We start from the raw sequence: 21070 nt of genomic DNA, 5'->3' as shown, positions 1-21070 counted from the left end.
AGAGACTTCTGAGTTATGACCTTGATGAGAACATAGAGTCTATAATTTTATTATATTTCCAAATGTAATTTAGATACTACATGAAACTTTGTGACAAATAGAAGCCTGGCTTCCCTTACTAAATATTTCTTACTGTTCTTTATTATTATAATTGTTTAACAGATCTAGCTCTGCAAATAACAAAATTCTCCCTCTTTCATCTCCCTTGTGGTGCCAAGAATTGCTATGTAATATCCTTACTATCTGCATTTACCTGGCTCTGGAAAGGACCCCATACCCCAAATCTAATCTTTAAAAATGGCAATAATAGTATCTACTCTACAGGGCTGTTGTGAAAATTACAGCTCATGTAAATGTAAGGGCTAACTGTGGTTTCTCAATTTAAGTTTCACTTAGCATTTCTCAACAGGGACGCCATTGGCTTTTTCAGCAAGGCAATTTTCATGGATTACAGGATATTATCATCCAAATAATACTCCTACCCAGTGATTGTGACAACCACAGACACTCCCACACAGTTCTCCAGGAGGAAGGTGCTGCCCTCATCTGAGAATTACTGCATGTCTTGACACATAATAGGTAGCTTATTAGAGAGAGGTGCTGCTCCTTGCACTATTAAAACTGTAACAGGAACACTTTGCAGCTTTGGTCTGCTGCAAGAATATACCCCAGGCAGCTCAGACTCTTACCAGTGCTCATAAGAAGCATCTCCCCAGCCCGGGACAGGTCCCAGGACTCTTGCCACCTGGAACAGGGCTGTCATATCCTAGCAAACTTGGGTGACTGGTCACCACTTTAGGGGCCTTAGCTTAGTCAACTCTCACGGACACACACTGCCTGAGGAACAAAACCCAGGAGCATTTTCTCAGACAAGATCCTTCAGATTGCTGGCCCCCATATGAGCTTACTTGATCTGATTGGTGGCTAGTCTAAATGTGTGGTTTGGTTTGATTGTCGTTTAACAAACATTTATCAGCACCTGCTGTGTGCCAGACCCATTTCCCAGGAATCCCTGAGTGACCTGGAATTCATTTTCCAGCAAAGCACTTTGCATATATGATTTCATTTCATCCTCACCATAGCTCTGTAAGATTGGTGATATTGTATCCAATTTACAGATGGAGCAAATGAGGCTCAAAAACATTAATTGGGGGTGGCCAGTTAGCTCAGTTGGTTAGAGCGTGGTGCTGATAACACCAAGGTTGCCAGTTCGATCCCCGCATGGACCACTGTGAGCTGTGCCCTCCTATAAAAATAAAAAAAATAAAAAAGTTAATTGACTTGCTCAGAGTCATGGAGCCAGTGTATAGAAAGGCCATTTCAACTGCAGGTCTGTCTGACTCTGATCCCATGCTCCTCCCCACCACCTCCTCGTAAATGAGAAGCCCCTGTTCATGGAGCTCTAACACTGGTAAGGAAGACAGAATAGCAAGCAGCATGGTAAGTGCCATAACAGGGATACACAGGACGCTGTGGGAGCAGAGAAGGGAACAGGGGAGCTGCCCCAGCCCTTGGGGGTCACATAAGTCTTCCTGAAATTGATGACAGCTGAGCAGTCTTGAAGAATGAATCAGAAGGAAGCAGACCTTGAAGTGAGGAAAGAGTGTTCCAGGCAGATGGTCCAGCACATTCCAAGACGGAGGGTGGCACCTTCAGCTTATTGGGATTAATTTCAAGACAAGGGAGGAATGGCAAGTGATGAATTTAGAGACCTCTAAAGATGCCTAACTGGGTTTTCTTCCAGAGCAAATCCTGTCCCCAGTGAGTAATCCAGATTGTTTTCTTTTAGCCAGGGACAAGTGGTGGCCTTCAGACCCTCAGATCATATCAGAAGGGCTGTATGCGATAGCTGTCGTGCTGAGTTTCTCTCGAATCGCATACATCCTGCCGGCCAACGAGAGTTTTGGGCCCCTGCAGATCTCCCTGGGGAGAACGGTGAAAGATATCTTCAAGTTCATGGTCATTTTCATCATGGTATTCGTGGCCTTCATGATTGGAATGTTCAATCTGTACTCCTACTACCGAGGTGCAAAGTACAACCCAGCGTTTACAACGTGAGTATCCCAGGGCCCCCTTGAGGGTTTCTATGGGCTTCCCGGGGGTTCTTGGGAGTTTCTTGCAGAGACTCAGGTTCCCTTGGTATTTCTAAAGGTTAAAGACAACATTATTCAAGGGTGGTTTGGAGTTTGGGTTCCGAAGTTGGAAGAAGAGCTGGGTTCAAGCCTCATTTTGCCACTGACATGCTGTGTGGCCATGAGCATGTTCCTTAATTTCTCTGAGCCTTAATTGCCTCATCTTTAAAGTAAGGATAACAACAGTACCTTCTTTTTTCTTTTCTTTTTCTTCTTTTATTAGTTTCAGGTGTACAAAACAATGTAATAGACATTTACCCCCCTCACAGAGTGATAACCCCCTCCCCCCATCTACTACCCCTCTGACATCATATATAGCTGTTACAGTTCCACCAACTCTAGTCCTTACAACAGGGACAGTGTGAGGATTTAATGAGCCGATATAGCTCACACACAGTAAATGCTCAATACATGGAAAGAACTATTATCACCACTATCATCACTGGCATAGCCCGCGTTACCTAGAATGCAAAGCTCTGGGCAACTCTTGCATGCCAACATTTTAATGGAGCAAGGGAGTTGCAACGCAAATAAAAGAAGAGTAAAGGAAAAAGGAAAGAGCAGTGTGGAGGAGGGAAAGCACATACAGGTTGCTGACCTAGCCCCCATCGACCAAAACATACAACTTGGACGTGACGGACTTCTCCAGGGAGACTGTGGAAATAGCACATCTCAGAATAGCCCATCAGGATGAGCAATCGAGAATTAATCAGCCAGATCTTTCCCATCTGCCGTCATTCATGAGTCAGATTCACTCCCCAGGACATTAAGTCGCCTGCATTTCCAGGGCAGCCCCGTGGAAGCCATATCCACACAGCATGGGAGGTAGGTCTGCGAGTGGGTACAGGGCAGTAGCTCTCTGTGCCTGAGTGGGCAAGCCAGCGTCTGTGCATGGGCACCGAGCAAGTCCGCAGCTTCGGCAGCAGCAGGGAAGGCCCAGGCAAGGGAGGTGAGGGGCGTGTGACACAGGCAGGAGGCACTGTCAGGCCGACTCACAGCCGGCTCCCGGAGTAGCTGCTGCAGGCAGAACAGGACAGTGGCATAGCCTGCCCACAGACGTGGTGCCGGAGCTCACTGAGCCTGTGTCCAGGGAGCCCCAGAGCCCCTGCCCTCTGTGGAGATGCCCAGCGGTCTCCTGAAGAGCCATGAGTAGCACCGAGCAGTGGTCTAGTAGAAGAAGCTGGCAGACTTGAGTTTACATCCTGACACAGGATGACCTTACTGATGACCAAGTCACTGGATTTATCCAAGCCTCTGTGTCCTCACAGGTAAAATATAAGTAGGACTTCCCACCTTGCTCATAAATACCTTCTCGAGTCCATGAGGGAGTTATATAAACTGCCTGCAGCACAGAAGGGTTCCCAGTCTAGGCCCCGCCCCAGGCCCTCCTAGTCCAGGACTTCCCCCGCCTCCATCCAGCTCCTGCTCAGAATCTCAGGGGAAACACAGGTCTCCAGCCATAGGCACAGTAGCGGGGACCAACAGAGCTAAGCACTTCGTACCACTTGTCCCCAGGAACCCCTCTATGGCCTGGAATTTGTCTTCCAGCCAGTGAAAATGGCTGAGCCTCAGCCACGCAGGCTCCCGAGCAATTCCCACCTTACAGCAGGGCCTCACCTTACCCTTCTTCTGGGGAAATCAGCCATCAAGGGAAGATACGTGTCTCTAAGAATCAAGTGCAGGGAGCCCTGTGCTCCTCAGCTCAGAACCAAGGACAGCGGAGCCCCACCCATGTGGAATTACCAGGAAGCGTGGGACCCTGGGCTGCTGCACCACAGAAGCTGTCCTCTGGGGCAAAGAAGTAGTGTCTGTTCACAGAGGACAGATGCCCAGCCCAGAGCTGAGAGATGCATCTGAGGCACGCCTGGCTCTGCCCCTCAGCCCACAGCACCCCACGCCTCAGACAGCCCAGGTTTCAGTCTGAGCTCTCCTCTTAATGGCTGTGTGGCCTTGGGCAACTACTTAAACCCCCTGGGCCTCAACTTCCCCAGCTCTGAAATGCGAATACTAAGATGACCAGCTCCATAGGATTGTTGTAAGGATCCACTCAGAAGAAAGAGGACTGAATACAGTGCTTGGCATACAATAAGCCTTCAATGAATGCTGGTGATCACCACGGAGATGGTGAATGAGGAAGAGGAGGGAGCATGAGCTGCAAGAAAAGACACCTGGGGACTGATTTGGCCCTATAGGACCCTTGCTGGACAGGGGCGTAGCTTGCAAACTGTCCACCAGATCAGGCCAAGTACATGAGGAAATCAGTTAGGCTGCTTTATACCCCTCCAATACTCAGTGATCACAGGTTGCAGGAATGAAATCAGCTTGAACCACCCAAAAGCACATTGGCTGTAGATCTGCTGGAGGTAAAGCCAAATGTAGCCACTCGGCATGGAACGCATTTTTATTGAACAACAGTCAAGATGTCAGTCAATAAACAAAGGCTTTTACGTTTGGTGGCCAGGCCCTGGTGTCCAGCCTGTTTCCAGTGTAGCATTATGCCTGCACACAATATTGCTCACTAAATGCTTCATAAACAAGAATGAGGGCATGAACAGGACAAACAAAGCCAAGTGCAAGGCCATAGGGTAAGCAATGGACCGGGAATCTGTCCCATTTCTACTGCCCTGGGGGTTCCGTGCAATCACTCCATACTACTGAACCACAGTCGCTCGGAAGGTCAGTGCTATGACACTTGGGAATATGAAAAACGTCACGGCTTAAGAGTAGGGCTGAGCTGGCCACAACTCTCAGCTAGATGCAGCACAGCTAATCTATAGGGAAAAGGGGAAAGCAGGAAAAAGGGGCAAAGCAACTGGCTTCTCCCAGGCACTGGGAACCAAATGGAAACTTCCTAGACCTGAGGGACCCAAGCAAAGAGGACCCCAGGCCTCCAGGATGGGAAGGGAAGAGAAGATGTCATGGCAGCAGCAAGCGCAGTGAAGAATGGATAGAATATTTATCACCTTGGCAGCTCCTAAAATGGGATGAGCATCTGTGAATAGGATTTGATTGAACAAGAAAACAGTCAATAGAGCAGTGAAGTGGAAAGGAAAGAATGGATTTTTGTAAATGTCATCTCTTACCTTTTGACTGCTTTCTGCAGCTTGTCAACCCCAAAGAGAGCTTCTTTGATAAGCAAAAAGCCACATTGGGATAAATGAGTCTTATGCTTTAGGGGATTCAGAGTTATTCTGAATGCCAGCTATGCTAATAATAAAGACAAATGACCCCTCTCAGGTGACAGTTTGCTTCATAGCTGCCCATGCCCAGGCCACCTGCCCAGCACAGGATCTTCCCTTTGCCCCACCCACAAGGAGCCTTCTCTCTGAGGGATTTTGACTTTACAGGCTACGATGATCCCCTCATCTGTTTCTGTAGAGTCGGAAGAGGGGAATCTGGGCTGGAGCACACTGCAGGGATCCTTCCCCCATCATTGACAGCCCCCCGCCCATGTTCAAGGACAGCTTGGGTTCCTGAAGATTGTTCAGGAGTCCACTGTGAAAGTCAGCTGTTAGGAACCAATGGAGAGTTGTCGCGTGGGAGCCCTGTTCACCCTTGGGGTGCAGTCCCAGGCCAGCTCGCAAAGGCCCATCCCACTTATGTCCCACTGAGTTATATCCTGGGACAAAACGAAAGAGAACAGGAAAGGTTTCTCTACCAACCGCAGACCCCCAACCTCCAACCCAGCCCTGCCCTAACCCCTATCATGTTCTGGTTCCAGAATCACATACCTCCCTCCCCACCCCCAAATTCCCATTCCCTCCATCCTGCAGACCTCAGTGAAGGGGTTAGAATAGACAGATTGAATTAATTCTGCCCATGGTATGAATAAACAAACAGTATGAACAGTCTTCAGTGAGACCAGTGGTTCTCAAAGCACACGAGAGTCATCTGCAGAGTTGGCTAACCTTGGGACTTCCCGGCCCCCCCCTTTAGAGAATCTAATTACTACTCCAGGTGGGGCCTGGAAGTCAGCACCAAAGGGGTTCTGATTCAGATGGTCTTCGGACCACAGAGGGAGAAATACTCATCTGACTCGACCTTATCCTTACTCAAATGGGGAGATGGAGACCGCTCCCTGCTCTGTGCATTTAAAAAAAAAAACAAAAAACAAATGCTTGTCAACCTAAGAGAGTATCTTATTGGTAGAATTTCAGGCCTTGTGCAGTCAGACTAGGTAGCCAGACCCAGTGGGGAGCCAGCTCTAGAGTCAGATCCCATGAGCAGTTCCCAACGTTCAGCCTCCTTGTACTTCAGAACCAAGGGTTCTCTCAAAGGCCTGGGTCATTTTTCAGAGCCGCTGCCCTGTCGGAAGGCTGACCAGAAGGGAGGAGCAGGGACGTGTTGCACGGGTCACTGGTTGGTGAGCAGGCTGTCTGGGCATGACAGATAGTGCACCCGCTGGCAGCTCATCATCTCCGAGTCAGTTCTATCAGAAACTGCAAATGACCAACAGGAAGGAAGAGAAGGTGTTCAGACACGAATTATGTTCCAGGAGCATCAAATCAAGATATCCCAAGATGGGAGTGAGGAAGTGCAGAGAAAATCATCTGAGAATACTCTTTCTTTCAGAAGATCTTTAAGACAAGCTCTCAATTTCTACTGTTAGGAAGGTTGTCCTACATGGGAACATGTCTTGGATTTTGTCATGGAAGTCAGTGGACAAACAGGATTTACTTTTCAGAGGTTTGCTTTGTAACCAACTTTGCTGGAATACATATATTTCTTAAAGCGAAGATTTTATGCTTCGAGATGTATGGAAACCTTGGGGTTGCCGCACTCCAGTTACAGTGTTAGAAAAAGGGAGACAGAGTCCTTGGCTCACTAATGAAATACAGCTGGGTGAGAATGCATAGAAAAAGGGTGACCTTCCCTACACTCCGTCTAATTGGTGGCCGTGACAGAACAGCCACACAGAGAAGAATGGGAGGAGCTGGGGGTGATGAGGTGACCGAGAGCAGGGACGTGAAAGACTCTCCGATGGGCTCCTGGTCTCTCCCCTTTGGGTGAACCTGACCTCACCCACTTAATTCTGATTGGAGACTCAATGCAGGCCCTGACCTTCAAAAGATGATCCCAGCCAATCTTTTTCTACAGGCTATTGTGGAGGCAACTTCCTAGCATAGCTGGGTTGAGACTTTTCTAATCAAAAATAATACCTCCCTGAAGGTTATTCTGTCTCCCCAGGAATCATTTTAATGGAAGGCGCTTCAGCGGTGCTAGACAAAATTAGAAGCTTCTGTTTTCTATGACAGTTATGGAAAATTTCCCCACTCTATATACAGAGCTATCCATATGCTCACCAGGGGCAGAAGGCCCTGATTCAGCTCCACCCAGCTCAGCAGAGCCACCAGCTCAGAAGCCAGCTCCTCCTTCCAGTGAACCTGAAGGGGCGCTAGAGCTGAGGGAGAGGCTCCGTGAGACGCCACCTACACCTACCCCACCGGAGGGTCATTGATCCGCAAAGTGGAATGACAGACATATTACTACCAGCGAACTGAGGCTCAGGGAACTAAATGCTGGACTTGCCCAAGATCATAGAACCAAGAAGAGGATTTGAACACAGATCTGCATGACTCCAAGCCCACCCTCCCCCTTTGACCTGAAATTCCCCAGAGTGAGTCCCCCACTTCCCACCCCAGGTTCTATGCTCTGAGGTGGAAGCTGAGTGTCTTTCACAGTTGAGTCCCTGTCCTGTGGCTAGTCTAAGGATGGCATACTAAATTCAGATTTTGATTATCAGTGAGAACCTCACATCTCAGCACTAAATATGCAGCCTATGTTTGTCCCCTGGGTAAAGCTGCTTTCTCTTCCAAAGTGTGTTCATTCATTTGACAAAGATTATGGAGCAGCTACCCCATGCCAACTTCTGTATTTGGCTCTGGGGTCACAGACATTAATAAAACCATTCTCCCAACCCTGAGAAACTCATAAACAAGTAGGGGATTTTTTTTTTAAAGCATCAGCTATTACACCATGTGATCAGCGTCAATGGGTACTTGGGCAGCACAGTGAGGAGGAAGCACTGAACACTGTCTGTCAGGATCAGGGAAGGCTTCATGGAGGAAGTGACCATAAAGAGAGGGTCTTGGAAGATGGGTAGGAGGGCATTCCAGCCTGTGCAAGGTGGAAAGGAGAAGGGCATTTTTTTTTAAGTGAAGAAAGCAGCTGCCTTACTGCCTTACTAGATTTTGATTTGTTCAGATGTTTCAATGCCTCATGATACAATAAAACCACAAAAATTTCTCAACCAAAATAAAAAAGAAGCTACTTCCGGTGGCAGGGAGTGGGGAAGAGACAGCAAGCACCATGTCTGGCCACAACGGTAGCAAGAAGAAGCCTCTGAAACAGCCCAAGAAGCAGACCAAGAAGATAGATGAGATAACACATTCAAGCAGAAACAAAAAGAGAAGAAATTTAAGGAGCTCAGAATAAAGGCCAGGGGGTGGAATTAAGAGTCTTCCCAAAGCAAACTATCTCTTGTGCCTAAGGCAATAGTGATCCTTAATTCCATTCCTGTCTAAACATCTGGAGTCCCTGCCATAACATCTGTTGCCACTTCTAGCTGGAATGAAGGGTTCTCTTAGAGCCTCTTGTATATTTAAGAATAAACTTTTGTAAAAAGAAAAAAAGATATGCAAGTAGGCAAGAGCTTGGGGAAATGGCAGAGGGTGACATCGGATAACCCAGCAGGGCCCAAATGGTGAGAGGTGATGAGCTCTGCCTTCAGAGAGTGCTGTGGCGACTGTGTGAAGAAGGATGGGTGGGAAGGGGTGGGGTGTGAGCGGAGGAGGCCCGGGCTTGGCCTGAGCTGTGCTGCGGATTTTATGGTGAGCAAAACCAGTCACGGAACCTGCAGACTGGGTGGGAAGACAGATGTTAAGCAAAATAGTCACAGGAATGAGAGCATGATACCAACTGAGAAAATGTTTTTAAGGAAGGGAACTTGAAAGAAAGACAGTGCCACAGGATCTGCACTAAGTCCATTAAGAGGCTTAGGCATGAAGCCTGGTGAGAGAGGGTACAAGCCTGAACTCAGGGAGTAGTAGGGAGAGGGAGAACGGGTGACGGAAAAGGGATTCTGAGGTTAGGGTGGATAGGACGCAGTGAATGCCACGTGGGGGCGGGGGGAGGGAAGGAGAATGTTCTCGGGCTTTTCACACTGGGAAGCCCCTAAGAGGATTTGAGGAGTCAAGTCAGGAGAGTAAGACGGGGAGGAGGGCAAGGTCCCTGGTGATTGAGGGAAAGGGACAGGGGCTTTGGCCTTTTCCAGGACCCATACCCAGCAGAGCTGAAGGCAAACCCTCAGATCCATTCCCCAGAAATCTGGATAAAGTCCATGTCCTGAGGGCCTGGAGGGGCAGGAGGGCCTTGAGGAGGGACCCATGCTCAGCACCAAGGGCCAGGAAGACACTTGCTGAAGGAATAAAATGGGCTCTTCAGCTAAAAGTGCTGTGTTGTACTTTGCAAACGTAAGATAAGAGCCTGAGACTTCTCTGACTCGAGGAAGTGACAAACTGGGAGAGCCAGATGAGCCATATAAACCCAGCGACATCCAGAAGGAAGCCAGGAGCCAGAGGAGGCGTCTCCTGACAGCAAAGGGCCACACCCCCAAGAAGGATGGCTGCAGAGGGGGTCCTGCTGGGGAGCCAATGCCGGATTATGTTGTCTCCCCTGTAAGACTCGCTGTAACTGAGCAATGAGAGAAACCAGGGAAAGGTCGCCATGTGGCACCAGAGGACCGGGGCCTACCTACCGCCCCTCCTGGGCTTTACAGAGGACAGATTTTCCCAGAATCCCAGGTCAGTCCGTGCTGAAATATGGGCATCTCTGATACAGAAGTGTGACCATCATAATTATATTTTGCAAGTTATAATCTTGCCCTTCATCTTATAAATTCAAATTAGGCATAAGGATTTGGAGGGATGAGAGAACTTCTTATGCCCATTTTCGTGTGGAAAAACCAACATCGAGAGGTCCAAGACTTGATGGAGGACACAGCAGGGGTCAAGGATGGGGCCAAGGAAACTCAGGGAGGCTCAGCAGCTGTAAATGGCCTTTATGAGTCAAAAAAAAAAAAAAAACACAAATAGTTTGGGTCTAATACAAGTTCTCATCTTTGCATAACTCTCCAGTAAGTGATAAAAACATAGATCTTTTCTTGGGCTCCCTGAGAAGAATGATTGTGCCTGTTACAGCAGGCATTCTACTAACCTACTCATATAATGCTTATTTATACCCTTTCCTCATGGGTACTCATGACATGAATTTTAAAAGCCTGGTACCTGTGAGCATCTGGAACAGGCTGAGAGCCCACAGAGTTCTGAGGAAAAAGACGGCGATACACAGAAAATGTGCTTTTTGGATGATGTCTTCACTGCACATTTCCAGGCATTTCCCTCCCCCCGCCCCCCCACCCAAGTCATCCACCTTGTTCTCAGACTGACCGTCACCCTCCTAAAGGGAAAAAATTCCTACTTTTTTCCTCACCAGAAAATTTTACTAGAAAATTCAGTTCTAGGATGGAAATAAGGTGTAAACTGTCTTTCTTCAAAGTGACAAGAGTGATAGGAAACTGGACGACCCAGGGTTAGCTCCAGAGATGTATCAAAAGGGACAGTGGTTAGGTGGGTCTGAAGCAAGCTGGCTTTACCTCGTGCCTCAGTTTCCCAGCATTCAAACATTCATTGACCGAAAAAATGTTTACTGAATCCCTACCATGAGCCGGGAGCTGTTCTGGGTACTGATGGCAGAGCAGAGGGCAGGTCAGCAGGAATGTGACCCCCGTGCAGGGCCTGCTATAAAGAAGGACAAGAGGCAAAATATTTCTTTGTTAAGAGACAAATGAAACCTACAGATTCCATGCCCAGAGCTAGGAAAGGAAACCACTATACAAAAGAGTAGTTAGAAGAAGGCCTCCTTCAGATGCAGCAGTGAGAGAAGGCCTACCTGAGCATGTGACAATTAAGTTAAAACCTAAAGTGTGAGAAGAATGAGGAGGGGTGGTCATGTGGAGAGAAAGGGGGAAGGGCCTCCCGGGCAAGGGGAGGCGAGACGTATGGGGTGGGAGCACTATGCTGCCGTGAGAGAGGAGCCATGGGGGTAGGTGAGGTGGGAAGGATTCAGAGTACCAAGGGCCTGGCAGCCGGGGCGAGGTAATTGACTCAACTGTTAGCGTATGGAAAGCCACTAAAAGAGAGGGGCGGGATCTGATTATATTTTTAAAGGGTGACTCTGAGAATTGATTGTAGGCTACGAGAGACTTCTGGCCTGATGCTGGAGCCTACTGCAGTTAAGAAAGAAGAAAGAAGAATGAATACTAATAACAAAAATAGTAATATTTATTGCATATTTGTTGTGCCAGGCAGTATTTTATACATTTCACAAGCATTCTATTAATTCATTTAGACCTCATAACAACCCTATGAAGTAGATTGTTGTTTTCCCATTTTACAGCTAGGAAAAAAGAGGCACAGAGAGGCTAAGGTCTTTGGCCAAAAGCTCACAGTCAAACCTGGGTTTGCCTGACTTCAGAGCCTGTACTCTGACTGCCTCACCAGAGCCCCACCTCGACACCGGGATGGGGAATTAGGAAGCCAAAATGTGCATCTGAGATTCACTCGTTCATTCAACAGACACTGACCTTATTGAGAGCCTTCACTGAGCCAGATACTGTACTAGGTTTGGAGTCTCAAGAGGGCACAGCTCTGCCCTCAAGGAGCAACCAGGCTACAGGGAGGAGAGTTTGGGCCTCAGGCTGAATAAATCAGGGCTGCACAGGCTTTGTGCATCCCAGTTCCTTGGCACTGATTCTGGGGCCAGACCCTTCCACTTCTGGACTGTCTACGATCAAACTCCTCCTTTAGGACCCAAGATAAACCAAGAGGTGATTCAGAGGGCACGAACTTGCAGGGCATGGCAGGGACGAGATTCAGACTTCCTCAGACATCTGACTCTCTTCCCCTGCCCTTCCTCCAGCCTGGTCTTACTGTTCTCATTGCCCCGGTCTGGGCATTAAGGAAACACAGTCCCCCGCCCTGGCACCCCCACACACACACCGGGCCTTTCTATATTCCAAGCAGCTTCTTCCATCTCCCAGCTCAGATGGCAAGCGAGCATTGTTTCTTCTTCAGTATAACTCGAGCACAACGCCAGCTATTATCTCCTGAACTTAAACTGCCTTTTAGGAGCTGATTCTCCTGCTTAATTTTAGCCTGCTATGTGCAGATTTGGGGAGGTATCGGAACCTAACAGTTTGGGGTAGGGAGATAGAATTCCATGACACTGGGAGGAGAGTGTCATGGCATTCTGAAGAAGCAGCAATTTTCATAGCAATTGCCCCAACCCTCACCTTGTTGATCAGTTTGTTTCCTGAGCCCCGTACACAACTGCCTCTGCAGGCAACCTGTTATTAAAGTCCCATTATGCAAGCAAGACAGACCTGGTGGAGAACTGATTACTTCTTCCCTGCCTTTTACTTGACAAATCAGCCCCAACCTTCCCCCACACACAACCCTGCCCCGGAAGAGGAGGGTGAATCACCATCTATTCAACATCACTCACAGACACTTTCCCCCTTTTATTCATTAGGACCACTTCTTATGCTAGGGTGGCCTACTGACGACATTTCAGTCCCTTCCACTGCCAGCCAACAATCAAATATTGAAAGACAGCAAGGACTGGAGAAATCAGAAAGAGGATTTGCATGAAATCAAGGGTTGGTGATGATTTTTGCAGATAGGAAGGAAAATGAGGCTGGTTCAGAAAAGTCAATAAGCAGCTGAATTATTAATGGTCACGGCATTCAGCCCCGTGTGGAAGCACCTGGGGGCTGATAGGGTTGTATAGGCTTGTGGGGGAGGCAAGGTGAATGGAGCATCCCTGCTACGTGCTTGTAGCATTCGCTCACCCTAGTGGGCTTGTTGTAGGTTGGGACCCCCAAAAAGACAGAAACATGTTCTGGGCAGCAGTGTGTCCTCATCATCTGGGACAGTACCTGGCACACAGTCAGAGTCCAGTGACTATTTGGCAAATAAACAAATGAATAAAAATCATAGCTACCATTTATTGGGCTACTAGATACTCCACATAGGTTGCTCATTCAATCTCCATAGTAACTTAATAATAACTCTCCCTTTCATAGATGAGTGAACTGAGACACACAGGTTTTGTATCGTGCCCAAGCTCACACAGCCACTCCATGGTATAGCTGGGACTTAGCACCAGTTATGCACCTTTGCTGTTCTTACTCCCTCAGCCTTCTCTGAAGATTCCTGTGATTGACACAACTGAGGGAATCTGTGACAAACTCTGTAGCTAGCCAGAGTGTGTGGGAGGAGCATGTGGAACCAGTGGCCGCCATCCCTGTCTGTCAAGAACCCCCAATTGAGCCTTGAGATCAGCTAGTTGACAGTGGGGCTTTTTGCAAGACAAGTGGCTTCATAGTGAATATCAAGGAAGCCAAGTGCAAGATACTTTCTTCTTGAAAGACAACCCCAGACCTCCACAGCGACTGGTCTTCTGCCCCATGCCCTGGGTCCCGTAGCTCGTGAAAATTGTTGGTGATGATTAGTACATGACTCAGAGAGCATAACCTCACCAGACATGGGGGCTAGCTCCAGTGCCCAAGCTCTTGAAATTAGTAATGTACTACTGACTGATATTCAAGGCCAGCCTTCTCTCTGAGAATATATTATTATAGGTTTCCAAGGTCAAGGTAACACAAGTCTTTTCCCACTCAGGGCAGTGAGGACAAGTTTCATTTATTTCCTGCTATATTAAACCAGAAGATGCCCTGAGCGTGGCATAGCAAGTTAATTGTGGAGCTCTTGTCACCATAAAAAATATCAAGTTTTCATGGAAGATTTTCCCCCTTTTTTCTTTCTACTAGAATGTTTGTCATTTTCGTATGATTTATAAGAGCCCCTTATGTAAGGAAGACATCATCAGTTGTCAAATGGGTTGCAGATACAAATTCTTTCCTCCATTAGTCCTTTGTCTTATATTTTTACTTACGTTTTTGATGTATACGAGTACAAGTAATGTTTTATGTGGGCAAATCTTCCCCTTTGTAGTTTCTGAAACCTGTCCCAGACCGAGAGTATATAAATACCAATATTGTATTCTAGTTTTTTGATCATGTAATTTTTAAACATTGAACTCTTCAATTCCATTCAGAATTTATTTTGTTATATGGTTTGAGCTATGGATAAAAGATTGAATTGCTTACCACTGAGCCCAGCTAATTGGGCATAACTCAGCCTGTAAGGTCCCCTCCGAGGCATGACAACAAAATTACTCTATTTCATTAGTCCACTAACTGTTCACGTGAAGGGGTATGGATACAAAATGAAAGACCTAAGAGACCCCAGTGCTGAAGCCATTTTGGATGATTCAAGCCAACGGACCCGGCTTTTCTTTAAAGGAGGTCTTTCTCACCACAATTCATTTTGCCCCCAGTTAAGAGAAGCAAGGGCTATAGGTCCTCCCAAAGAGCCTGGAAGAGACTGTTAAAAATGCACAGTTTGGCTAAGACCCCCTCCTGCCATCAGGTGCTCAGAGTTATTGCCCTGGAGGCAGCCCCTTTCACTCTGGCAATCCCAGGGAGTCTGGGCCTCTTATAATTGGATACTCCTGGAGGCCATGGCCAAATTCAAGTCCAGAGGCTGATCCTTAAGCTACAGAAACACGTGTAAAGACTGTGTAGCAGCCAGACAACAAACTGAGCAGCTCATCATTGCAAGCCTCAGCAGGGGAGTGGGGAGGGTGTGGAAGAGAGGGGGCAAAGGTGCAGGCTTAGGGATCTGTAAATATTCTTTTACTGGAACACATACTGCTTAATGGGCCAGCTCTGCCTCCTTCCCATTATTGACACAGAATGCCTAACTGAAACACCAAGGATAAATCAGAGCTTAGTGGCAAAATTCATAGCAAGACGCAAATGAGACAAAAAAATACCTGCTGAATCTAGGCCATTTTTCCTCATCAAAATTCTGAAGGTTTCCCTGGATGTGTTCTATAATTGCTTGCTTCATTTGTGTCAGCCAAAGGTTTGTGGGGTTTTCCAAGCTAAGAAAGAGAAGACGAATTTCTATAAAATGCTCCTCAGTCGCATGGATTACCCATTTCTTAGGTTGTTCATGGTAAGTGCATAATCCTGGACCAGTTCCTATCTGCCCAGCCCCTCCGGCTGACAGATTGTCCTTCGATTTTCATCTGATCCCACTAGGAGGGGGGAAATTGTCAGAGAGATCACATCCTGCCGTCTGCTTCCAGTTTGGGATTTGGGGCTCATCCAGTGGTGTGGGATTCTGTCTGCCACTGCTCCCTTCCACTAGGGGGATAACTGAAAGATTGCTTCTTGATGGAAGACAATACCCGCAGTGAACCATGCCCCCATCTTTGTTATACAAATGGAAGCTGCATCTGGCATGAGGAAACAGTTGTCCCCCTTTCTAGAAATAGCATCAGGAACTGAAGCTGAAATAATGGCGGGGTACCCAGTGGTTACTTCCAAACCCCCAGCGAAATTCCCTCTTGCTAAAACTGAAAGGAATTAAATATTCCAAACTCATAGTTTGAAAACAAACCAAAAACAAATAATAGCCACAAAACCCCACTTCAACTTCCAGCTTTCCGGCTGGGATGCATAGAAAATGAACCAAACAACTGGCTAGACACACACATACACATACGCCCACACGTGCTCACACATGGGAGAGCTGAAAATGCACGCAAGTCAGTGAAATTTTTAGCCAAAGTGACAAATACTAGTATTTTTGTACATCATGTCAAATAAATACCAATCCTTAAGAAATGCTGATTTTTTTTTTTTTTTGAGCTCTAGCTAATCCTGGCCATTTGTGGGTGAGTGTTGAAAATCTGAAATGTTAAAGAGAAAAAAGAAAGTGATTTCTCGTAAAAGTACCAAAACTCGGGATGCAAACTAAAAGAACCACTTAACCATTCAGATATTATCAGATACACATGTATCTGATACACGTGTATTTTCAGCTCTCCCATGTGTGAGCGTTTGTGGGCATATGAGTATGTGTATATCTGAACCACCCAACCAAAATCCAGCATTCTGTTTGAATTCTATGTAAAAAACCAGATATAGGGTCAGAGCCACAAAGCACAGAGTGTGAAATGTGCCTGGATCTTACTCTTCAAACCAGTGTATTTTGGTAACTGCATAGTCTCATAGGACAGTGCCAAAGAGCAGCGTCCTAAAAGCCAGACCTTCCCGGGACTTCCCTCAAAGCACGTGCTATGTTTACCGTGAGTGAGCTGCAGATGGGGTTTGGGCAGGCACCTGGTTAATCTGAACAACACGGACACGCTAAACTCACGACTCTCATTCATGATAATTCAACCCCAGTTTAGAGGACTTGGTATATGAGGCTGGCCTCACTCCTCAGAGCCAGGGGTTAGTAAGCGTAGTGGTTAGAAATCCACACTTTTGAAAACCTCAGACATGCCTGGATTTGTACCTCTCTTTCCAGCTGAGTGCTACTGGGAAGGGCACCTAAAGCTCTGAGCAGGAGTGCTTTCCTCTGTAAAATGGAGGTAATAAGCAAGCCCACCTCAGAGGTGGTCACGAGGCTTGAGTTGCTCTGTGCCAAGTGCCAAGCAAGCCCCAGGCACCAGTGTCCATCAGAGAACACCATCCTCTTCCCCTCCACGTGGGGCTAGGTAGTCTGAGAAGAGACGCAAGAAAATAGCGAAGGAAGAGAGTGCTTCTGAGAAGCTACTAACATATAAGAACAAGCATTTGCCCCAGTGTTGAGTTTTAAATTTTTAATTCATTACAAGATAAAAACGAAACCACAGCCAGGAGTCCCAATAAATGAATCAAATGGAAAAAGAAAGAGCCTGTCCTTCCTCATGCTCTTTCAAAGTCGCCTTAGAAATCTGAATGTCTCACTGTTTCAGGATACAGGCACCACCAGGCAGCCCCAGCCCCACCCCAGGGTAACCACTGACGTCTGGGGAATGGCAACTTCCCTGTGACAAGTGTCAGCTGAGGCCAGCTGCCTGAGACGACTGCGTGTTTCCTTGTAGGGTGGAAGAAAGTTTCAAAACCTTATTCTGGTCCATCTTCGGCTTGTCGGAAGTGATCTCGGTGGTGCTGAAGTACGACCACAAGTTCATCGAGAACATCGGCTACGTCCTGTACGGCGTTTATAACGTCACCATGGTGGTGGTGCTGCTCAACATGCTGATCGCCATGATCAACAACTCGTATCAGGAAATTGAGGTAAGGCAAGTTGATGGAAAACACTCTCTCCCCCTTGGTCTAATTTCAACGGCCGTCTTCGGCCATGACGGTAATGCTGTTAGAAGCCAGGTGTTGTGTGACATTGGAAGCCAGAACAGCAAACAACAGGCTCCCTTCCTGGATTGCTCCAAGAAGCACTTCCAGTCAACCTGCCACACGGCAGAGCGAGCAGCACACAGCACACGGCCCAACAAGGGCAGAAAGGATCGGGGCCAGGCATCTTGCCTCTTCTGCCTGTGTCCTCAGGACAGCATGCAGGTGACGCATGGCAAATCAGGAGGACTGTACCTTTCAGCCCACATTCCCTCCTGCCTCTCACATGTATTTCAGACATAGCTACTGTATGCAAAGCCTGTGCTAAGCACAGGTGATGTAGAAGTGACTAAGACATGGTCCGTGCCCTCAAAGAACTCAGTCCACTCAGAAAAAAGGACACGTCAGTCAACAAATGGCGATGCTCTGGGTCCCGCGCACCCAGAGAAGTCCCCCCAGGTGCAGCAAGTGCAAAGCAGAGACTATGATTGGCTATGGGGGGAGGAAGCTGACAGAAGTGATGCTTCAAGGCCATTCAAAGACTAATACAGATCTGCCAAACAGAGAAGAGAGTCGAGACAGTGTCAGGAGGCAATTTATCAAAATCTAAAATGCACAAGCCTTAAGCTATTGAAACCTTGTTTGGCACAGCAAGAAATTAAAAGCAAAATAAATGAGCATTAACAGGAATCTAGTTAAATAGATTATGATGCATCTGAACAGTAGGATACTGTGCAGCTTTAAACAAGGATGAAGATCGTATCTATATGCTGATTTGGAAAGACTTTCTGTTACAGTGTTAACTGAAAAAAATCAAGTTGCAGAACAATGTGGATAGTGCACTCTCTCGTGTCAGGGGAAGAAAAGGGACTGCATTTTGGATTGTATAAGCATTTGATAAAAAAAGAAAACCTCTGAAAGGGTACACAAGAAACACACAGCAGGGGCGCCTGTTGAGAGATGGGGTTAGAACGCTTTTCTATTTACATCTTTTTATGCTTTAGAAATCATCTTATTGTTTTGCTCATAATAAAATTAAATCAAAAACTAAAAATTAAAACAAAATAAAACGCACTAACCCTTTGACACAACAATTGCAATTCTAGTAATAGATCCATGCAGAAATATGAATTTACACAGTTGTTCATTAAAGGAAACACTTGGAGGTAGCTCATCCATATCAGACTGTTTAAATAAACTGTGATATAGTATAGACTTTAGAATACTCTACATAATACTGTATATATCATGAGAAACATGTTTTTTGTGCTGACATAGCAAAATCCCTGTAAATGTTAAGTGAAAAGAATACAAGTTGTAGAAAAATAGAAGCAAATCTTATTTACATAATGTAAATATGAATATACAGAAAGAGAAAGTAGAGAAAAGGTACCACACCCTTGAGCCTGGGCATTCTCTGGGGAATGGAGTGAAAAGAGAGAGAAGATTAGAAAGGGGACATTCACACATATTTGGTGACTTTAATCTTTTATAAGAAACAATTATTTGTGTATTCACATATTATTTGTGTTTTCACATAGGAGAAAAAAAAAACAAAGACCTCCATGTTTTAGTTTGCTAGGTCTGCCACAACAAAATACCACAGAGTGGGCGGCTTAGACAACAGAGAGTTATGTTCTCACAGTTCTGGAGGCTGCAAGTCCGAGATCAAGGTGTCAGCAGGTCAGCTTCTCCTGAGGCCTCTCTGCATGGCTTGCACATGGCCCCCTTCTCGCTGTGTCCTCACATGGGCTTTCCTCTGTACACATGCATCCTTGGTGCCCTTTCCTCTCCTTATAACGACACCAATCACGTTGGATTAAGGCCCCACCCTTATGACCTCATTTATTAATACCTTTCATTACCTCTTTAAAGGCCCAATTGCCCAGGGCAGTCACATTCTAAGATACTGGGGGTTAGGGCTTCAACATACGAATTTTAGGAGGGCACATTTGGTCTATAATACCCCCTGAAAAGAATATTCTAAACAGTAGAAACATGTGCCAAGGCAGGGAGGGGCGAAACAGTGTAGTCTATTCGGCACTGCAAGAGAGCAGATTGTCCAAAGAAAAGTGGCAAAAGGTGAGGGGCAGAAGTGAGCTAGGCCGTGAGGCCTTAGCCCCCATTCCCACCCTCACCACCTCCCAAGAAAATGCAGCACTCTGATGCTAGACACGCACATTTCTTTAAAGTGCTATCCATATTTGGTCACCTATGTGGAGAGCTATTGCTAACTAGCCCTCCCTGCCTTCTAGGCCTCGGTTTCCCCATGTGTAAGAGAAAACAGATGGTGCTTGGACAATCTGTGGGTCTCCGTACCATTCACCTAGGATGTCTGGCCCCATCCTGACAAGCACATTATGCTTTGGTCCAAATTTATATGGCATGTAAAGCCTGCATCACCAATACGAGAGATGCCCGTGGCTTTCGATGCCCAGTTATCTCACCACAGCAATTGTGTCCTGAGACAGAGAGAGCACAGTGCAGCCCGCACCTCCCCTCTGGGCTCTGGGCTTCTCTGCGTCACACTGAACTTTGATGATGTGCGTACTTGTAAAGTCCTCCACGAGAACACTGATTTATTCAGTCACCAGATCTTGAGAACCACACACACCCACAGACCCGCCTGCCCCGGCACCTGCCATCCCCCACTGCCCTCCTTCTCCATCCGAGCTGCCCTGCCCACGCAGCCTGGCTCCCTGCCCTCTCGCTGCCTCAGAAGCCGCCCTTATCCCTATTCCGCCAGCATCACCACTGTCTCCCCCTCTAGCTAGTCCTTCCTGTCAGCATTTAAATGTCTCTTGATCTTAAAAAGTAACTACAAAAAAATCCTCCCGCAATCTCACTTTCCAGCTCTCAACCTCTTTCTCTCCTGCCCTTTACTGTCAACTTTCTCAAAAGGATGGTTTACACTTCTCACTGCCTCTTCCGCTAACTGACTCCCACTCTTCTCCACCCCCCACACTTGACCTGGTTGAGAAGTCCTCAGCCCTGGGATCTCAGCTCCAACACCAGCCCCTGGGGCAGCCTTCCCTGACCCCCGGCCAGGCCAGGGGCCTGAGCACCCAGAGCCTCCCACGGCTCTCAGCACAGCTCTAGGTAAAAGACTAGCTGATGTGTTTTTTAACACACTCATATGACCGGCCAGCCTGTGTGTCCCTCAAGGCCATGGACTGTCCTTCCCAGTGCCTATGTAGCACATGCCAGGCACATTGTAAGTGCTCAATAAACGTTTGCTGAATGACTAAGGTTGAACACTAGGCACTGTGTTAAGCTATGGAGATAAAAATAACATTAACTGAGGGTTTACTAAGTATCTGAAACTAACTATTTTTCATGCATTATTGCCTTTAATTCTCACAATAACCTACGACGTAGGTATTATCATCCTCATTTTATAGATGAGGAAACTGAGGTCCAGAGCAGCTAAATCGTCTGCCATGGTTACACAGCTAGTACGAACAGAGCCAGGATATGAACCCAGGCAGGCTCCAGAGCCCGTGCTCTCACCGCTACACCTCCTTCCTCTCAGGTCCCTGTCACACCTCTCTGTTGGACCAGGAGTGACCCCTGCCCTCACAAAGCTTCCAGTCCAAAAATCCCGTATTGGATGTCCCATAGACTG

The 21070-nt window shown here is 47.1% G+C and overlaps 1 protein-coding gene across 4 annotated transcripts in view; it reads left to right on the top strand.

Moving 5' to 3' along the window:
* Positions 1-21070, top strand: part of TRPC7 (transient receptor potential cation channel subfamily C member 7) — a 127065-nt gene that overhangs the window by 93553 nt on the left and 12442 nt on the right. For all 4 annotated transcript variants that reach the window (XM_074313553.1, XM_074313552.1, XM_074313551.1 and 1 more), the window contains 2 exons: positions 1790-2054; positions 17196-17391. In XM_074313553.1, the coding sequence (XP_074169654.1) occupies positions 1790-2054; positions 17196-17391 (461 nt within the window). The remainder of the gene's footprint in view (positions 1-1789; positions 2055-17195; positions 17392-21070) is intronic.

This window comes from Rhinolophus sinicus, linkage group LG10 (genome assembly GCF_036562045.2).
Source record: "Rhinolophus sinicus isolate RSC01 linkage group LG10, ASM3656204v1, whole genome shotgun sequence".
Lineage (NCBI taxonomy): Eukaryota > Metazoa > Chordata > Mammalia > Chiroptera > Rhinolophidae > Rhinolophus > Rhinolophus sinicus.
The sequence above is the reverse complement of the archived record's forward strand: the minus strand, read 5'-3'. Positions and strand labels throughout refer to the sequence as shown.